The sequence below is a fragment of the Gavialis gangeticus genome, unplaced genomic scaffold, assembly GCF_001723915.1.
Source record: "Gavialis gangeticus isolate Ggan-Ray unplaced genomic scaffold, GavGan_comp1, whole genome shotgun sequence".
Taxonomy (NCBI): Eukaryota; Metazoa; Chordata; order Crocodylia; family Gavialidae; genus Gavialis; species Gavialis gangeticus.
The window spans coordinates 136,480,935-136,488,167 of NW_017729032.1; the positions used below are offsets into that span (position 1 = coordinate 136,480,935).

The 7,233-nt window shown below is 39.8% G+C and overlaps 1 protein-coding gene across 1 annotated transcript in view; it reads left to right on the plus strand.

Moving 5' to 3' along the window:
- The window catches only part of MYO16 (myosin XVI), a 581,111-nt gene that overhangs the window by 45,575 nt on the left and 528,303 nt on the right, over positions 1-7,233 (plus strand). Inside the window, exon 3 of the mRNA XM_019525343.1 lies at positions 2,214-2,357. Within this exon, the coding sequence (XP_019380888.1) occupies positions 2,214-2,357 (144 nt within the window). The remainder of the gene's footprint in view (positions 1-2,213; positions 2,358-7,233) is intronic.

A 7,233-nucleotide genomic window follows, 5' to 3' on the forward strand; every position in this document is an offset into this window, starting at 1 on the left:
ATTGGAGAGAGGCAACAAAATGGTGAGGGGGCTGGAGGACATGGTTTATGAGGAGAGGCTGAGGGAACTGGACTTAGTCTAGAGAAGAGAAGACTGAGGTGGAATTTAATAGTAGCCTTCAACTACTTGAAGAGTGGTTCCAAAGAGGATGGAGCAAGACTGTTCTCAGTAGTGGCAGATGTCAGCACAAGGAACAATAGTCTCAAGTTGAAGCAAGGAAAGTTTGATTTATATATTAGGAAAAACTTTCTCACTAGGAGAGTGATAAAACACTGGTACAAGTTACCTAGAGAAGTGCTGGAATCTCCATCCTGGGAGGTTGTTAAGACCCAGCTAGGCAAAGCTTTGGCTGAGATGATATAGTTGGTAATGGTCCTGTTTTGAGTAGGGGGTTGGCATAGATGACCACCTGAGAACCTTTCAGCCCTAATTTCTATGATTCTTTGATTCTAGCAGCCAATTTTTGAAGCGATGAGCTGATGAGAAATCTGAAGTTAATTTGTATATAGTTTAAAATGTTGAAATGTGGAATTGTTGGAAAAAAACTGTTATTCAATTTTTCCAGAAGTACCATTCCAGTATTCTTTTATCATTGAATAGATGTTGATGCTTTTAAAAGTACTTGAGTTTAATCTAAATCCAGTTGACTTTAATGAGAGCTAAACTAGAGAAATGCTTATTTCCTTTGAAATTTGTATTGGACTCCTTAGTCTTTTGGATTCATAATATTGCTGCTGTGGCATGCCAGATAGTCAACACTTCTTGCTAACAATGCAACTAATAACGAGATTGATGACTTTGTTGTGAGAAGCGGACTCAGATTGTCCACATAAGTGAACAACAATGGGGTGTGACGTTTTGACTGATTTTGGGAATGGGCAGAGCCTGCTTGCTCTGTTTTCATCTGGATGCTTTTCAGACTGTTAAAGAAGAAGTGAATGGCTTCATAACCCATTTTTATTGCCTAGAACCATGAAGTTTCTTTTCCAATTTGTTATATATGGAAACTGTTAGGAAAGGTATTTGAAAAGTACACTTCAGTTTATCATAGTTTAAAAATGAACTTGCTACTAAATATTGAGCAAGTGTTGATTTACATTCTAAGATGCATTTAACTCAAGCAATTAACATTTGAAAAGCTAACAAACTTATAGTAATATTTAAAAATACTTTGTAAAAAAATGTTATATTTATACTACAGTGTCAAGAATAATGCGTACCTTCTATTTATGAGTTTCCAAATAAGGAAAAAGATAAGTGGTACTTATTTATACTTACTGATAAGTATTTCATTACTGTTCTGGCCAATATGTCAAGATATTATAAAAGTGCATTCTTAGTCTTCTAAGAGGTAATTTCCAGTTATTTAACTTCCTGTGTCTCTGTTTAGCTCAGATATTTACATGACCCTAGTACCATTATATATGAAGGTTCATAGCATTTAATCTATTTCTTCTCATAGCATCCTTATGGAATGGAGAGGTTTTTAAATTCCTGTTTTACAAATACAGAATGAAAATACTGAGAAATTAAATTATTTTGTGTGTTCACATAAAAGTCTGAGGCAAGGTTGGGCAGTGAACCCAGGTTTCTTGTCCTCCTATTCTTATGCTCTAGCAAAAATAATCTTTGTCATCAAAAGTGACCTATGTTTTCATGTAATATTTGTATATAAATGTACGTGTGTGTATTCATGTATTTATATGTGTGTGTGTTTTTTTGTATAAGATATACAGAAGGATATTGTCCTGTACGTTGGACATGAGACCAGGAATAAAGAGACCAACATATTATGCCACTGTTGCTTGGAAACATGCCAAAAAAAAAAGCATGGCCATGTGTTAAATATTGGTAACTTGATATCAGAATTCTTATTTGGTTTATTTAATTTAATGAAAAGAAAATTTGTGTCTCTCTGTAGCTATTCAAGATCCTTTCCTTAGCCAATTTGACATAGCTCTGGTTTATACAGATTAAATGGGCTTTGTGAATCTTCCACAAGTAGAATGTGCCTCCTGCATTCTACGCAGCTCATTTCCATGGATCCATCAACCATCTCCCCTTGCTGAATTGTATGTTTATCATCCAATAGATTATCTGGCCCATTTGATGTTATGTGGAAAAAAGCCCCCATAAACTGAAAAAAACAATACATTGATAAATTCAATAGTACCATGAGCTGAAACCTGTCACTAATCTCTTCTCTCTTTCAGTGTGCCCGTTATGATAATGTCTTTGCTGCTGAAATTCTAATTGAGAGAGGAGTAAATGTAAATCATCAGGATGAGGATTTTTGGACATCAGTGCATGTAGCCTGCGCATGTGATAATCCTGATATTGTCCTACTACTTCTGCTGGTAAGTAAAGCAATTCATGGATTATATGCTTGAAAAGGAAACGTGTATGAAAAAGCCATGAGATCTGAAATGGCCATTTAAATGAAATGTTTGATGTAACAATTCAGGTTAGTGAAAAAGTATATATTTGATATATTTGTATATTGTGGTTTTCTTTACCTTGTAGGTACTTAGAGTTTATGGAAGGAAATTTTTCAGGTTTGTCAAGTGAATACAGTTTAAGTGCCATGTCCTTTTTTCCCCAGAGGTCAATATATCCAGTAATAGCTCAGTTAACTCTTTGCCAAATGGAATAATCATATCATTTCTTTTCTCTTCTCCCTGTCACCTGATGTTGGAGGCTGAGCTGGCAGAGAATCTTATCACAACTGCTTCTCAAAAGCACGTATTCCTTCATTCAATTACACTCACTAGTCATAAAGAAAGGTGTGAACATGTTTAAACTAAGAACAATTAAATATTGACGTAGCTAATTTGGTGAAACAAAGACTAGTATGGTTAATAATATGTATAGCATATGATGCATGTAATTACATCGTATTAGAATTACAATATAATATGCATGCAGCATACTATATATATATATATATATATAGTACCATGATCTAGTGGTTGATGATCAATTGTTGTCTACTACATACAGCATACAGCCTATCACAGATGAAGGGCTTTTATCCTTATTAAATATCTTGTATTTCTAAGGGTTCAAGCTTTAGTCCTGAAACATGATTTGTGTTGCTGTTGCATCTGCTGGTCTGTATTTATTTTACAGCACACTTTAAAGCAACAGTTGAAATTGCTGAGTATTTGACTTAGCTTTACAATTACTTATGTCTATTTTTAATGCCTATACCTGTTCGTACTGTTTGATAGCATACCATTTCAAGTGGGCCAGCATTCACTGGTATTGCCTGAATAGTGCCCCAGGGCTTATAAGCAGTGAATGAAAGGTAAGGAAATGTAGCAAGAGAAGGTACCTTGCGACCTAGGGAAAGTAACCACCCCAAGTTAGGCACCAAGATTTACCTACCTCGCCATGTGGGATTCCCAACTTGCAGCTAGATACATAACCAGCATCAGTCTTTTAAAAACAGCTGGAGGAATGAGGGAGGGTAGTATTGCCTTCCCTTTTATCTAGTCACCTGTTCTAGAGCACTTACCTGAGTTTCAGCTCTCTTCTGTTAGAGGAGTTTCAAATCCATACCTCCATATGAAAATACCCTACAGGTTGATGCTGAGGTTAGTCTCTCCTGTTGATGCTTTACATGCAATACTTAAGTACTCACTGGCCAGAGAGCATGGAGAATGATTCTGGGGCTCAGTGGTTATAGTACTCAACTTGGAGTTCCTATGTTCCAGTCACTCCTCCAATGACTAATAAAGCACTTTATACAATGTAGAACAGTTTCAAAAGGAGTGTTTGAGAGAACTCCCGTGTTCCTGAATACTCCGCAGCAGGGCTATCTAGTTGGTGGCCTGCAGGCCGTATCCAGCCCTGAGGGGTTAACCTGTGGCCCCTGGGCTCCCAATCCATGCACCATTCCAGCTGCTGCTGCCAATGGAATTTCTGGCTTTACTGTCCATCTTATGAATTCTACCTCCTGCCCCCACTGTTGTGTGCAGGGCAACATATAGGGCCGAGGTAGCCTGTGGCTGGGAAGCCTGTGGGGACTGAGGGATCCTACATGGCATGGGGACACCTGAATGGAAGAGTGGGGGGGAGCCTACCTGGTGCAGCACTACACGCAGGGTCCAAGGGCATTCGCACGTTACAGGAGGTCTGGGGCTGAATGCTGTGTGGTTTGACACATCAAGTGTTCCCGGAGGCACGTGTTCCCTGGGCACTCAGAAGTTGGACAGCTCTGCTTCATAGACTGCAAGTTAGTATTATCTCCTGGCAGGTAGCAAATGTGGGTTATAGTCCTGTCAGGCAGCTGTGCGCTAATGATTAATGAGATATTAGTATAGACTGTTAAAATATCACCATTGATATCTGAGATACCACTTAGGTTTGATGGAGGGATTACTTACATGTCAGAGCTATTCTTTCTGGTAGGCAAGTCTCTGTCAGATACTATTGAGCACATTTTAAAAAAATTCACAGCAAACAGTGGTGGGAGAATCCTCAGCTTTCAGTTAAAAGGAAGTATTCTGAAGAGGAATTAAGAGAATTGTCTGCAAACCTCAGTGAATCCATGATTTTTGATGGCAACGTAGCACATATTTCTAAGAAACACTGTAAAGAATTTCCTTATATGAATGTGTGGAAAATAAACCAACAGCATACATGTTTTCCCATACATTTAAATTGGGTTGATAATTAACCCCTTCATGTTAGAGCATCTCCTGTTTTTAAGCAACTATTTTTCCGGGAATCCAGGACAAATAATCTTTTTAGTGTTTTCTTAAAGGAGAGTATGTACCCGTATGCCTAACGTGTTGTCAGTTCATGAGTTCACTAAGAAAGGTTCTTAGTGAAACCAAACTACCATCAGTCCCTGCCTGATTAAGCCATGTTAAGAAGTTCAGTTGATCAATATTACTGAGAATAATAATCAGAGGTCCTGGTTTTCTCTGATTAAAAACAAAGCAATTTTTGGATAAAAAAAAGTAACACCAAATCCACATTTTTCCATGATTAAAATGAAATGCCACTAATATATCATGGAAAAATGTGGTTTTGGGTTACTTTTTTTAAGTCCAAAAATTGGGGATTTTTTTTATCAGAGAAAACTAAGATCCTTGATAATAATTAAGTCCATTCATAACTTTGTAAGTCCAGTCCAGCCCAGAAATAAGGCACCTTTTAATATTTAAGCTTAAAACATTCTATCACAATATTATAATTAAACAAACATATTTCTGTATTTTCTGCGGCTGAATTGGTCTTCTTATACTCTTAGTATACCATGCTATTTTAGTGTAAACTATGAATAACAAAGATATTAATAAGTATAGTCTGAGGTCTAAAGCTGAAAGAAATGGTGATAATATTGCTTCTAGACTCCAATAGAATAAAATATTTTGTCTTCCTGCTACTAGCTTCCAAAGCATCCAGAACCAGCACAGGGTCCAGCAACACATGATTGAGCTTAATTAAAGAGTAGAAATGCTATTTGCTAGTTCTTCCATTTGCTTACATCAAAACATCAAAGTTATCTTACACTATCTGAGCTTCTCACTACAATCTTTCCTTAGCATTTTCCCATTTCTGACTCCATTTATAATTCTAAAGTTATCATTGACATCCATGACTGGTCCCACTTAGTGTAAAAGCAAAATGTGTACTTTTATTTTCTGGTTTGGTGTGCTTACAATATCACTGGTATCTAAACCCACAGCTCTCAGGCATGATGGAGTGTAGGACTAATCCACTATAAACATTGACATTACTGTTGCCAAATACAAGGCAAAATTTCTATCAGATGGTTTCAGTTAGTTTTGGCCCAAATTCCTGCCTCCTTAACCACCATATAAAAATACTGTATATATGTTTCTTGAGAGCTGAGCATCCTTTAGGGTCTGAGATGACCAGAATATTGGTAAAAAACATAGAAGCATTGAACATGTTACTATGTCATGATCCATAGCTCTTATTATTTAAAATAAAACCAGTTGTGATTATAACAAGCCCTCATGCTTTTTATAGCCTATTATCTGGGTCTATGGGGGTTTTTACAAAAGAGACTGTAGTTTTATGTATGAATAAACAGTTCCTAGACTACTGTGTTATCAGGGATTCTGGTTTTCTCTGTTTAAAAATCTCAAATTCTCTGATTTAAAAAAACCCAAATTGGGGTCTGTTCTGTGATTAAAATGAAACACCACTATATATATAGGTTTTTGATTGAACACAATGCTTTATTAATATATTTACAGTTTTAAAACAATTTGGAAGCCTACTAGTGCCTCAATCATTTATAATAAAATAAATTTCAAATATCTGTATATTATGGCATTTCATTTTGTTTTTTTATCAAGGAAAAAAGTCAAAGCTCCCCGTGCCCTCTCTGCTCACCACGACATGGGCCCATCTATGGCTCTCCCCCTCCCTGCGCCAGCCCTGCTGCTTTGTGGCGCTGAGCAGCCTTGATATTCTGGTGTCCTGCCCCTGCCCATGCCATTGCCCCTCACTCCCAAGCCACGCCACCTCCAGCTCTGCTAGTGCCCTCACTCCCTAGCCCTTCCAGTGCCCCTCACTCCTGACCTGCAGCTCCCAATCCCTGCTGGTGCACCTTACTCCTGACCCACACTCCCTTGCTCCCCTCCTGCCCTGCCAGAGGGGATCCCCAGCTACCAGAGCACAGCCAGAGTAGAACCCATGTTGTGGGAGAGGATGCAGGTTGCCAGCTGTGGGGCTTGAGGCACCCTGCCCTGCTGTCCTTCCCCCAGGGTCGCCATGGCCCAGTGGGCAGGACCTGGCATAGGAGGGTGGAACCGGGTAGGGAGACTCAGTGCTACCACTATCACCAGGAACTCCGTGCCAGCTGCATTGCCATGGTGAGGTGCCTTCTGCCTGTGTGGCAGCAGTGGTGGGGCACAACTCCATACTGCTACCACTACCCCCACCCCCACTGCTGCCAGGCAGGCAGGAGGCACCTTGCTGTGGTGGCACAGCTGTCATGGGGCTCCTGGTAGTGGTGGCGGTGGCACCAAGTATCACTGCCCCACTCTGGCCTCCCATGCTGGGTCCTGTCTGCTGAGCCATGGAGGCCCTTAGTGGGGAGGGTAGCACGGTTGGGAGCCCCAAGCCTGCAGTGGGTAGCTCACATCCTCCGCCACCCCACACACAAATCTGGAGGGGCATGTGCCCTCCAATGCCCGTTCCCTGGGAGTACACGCAGCAGCAGGGAACCAGCCCCCCTCCCCCCCCCCC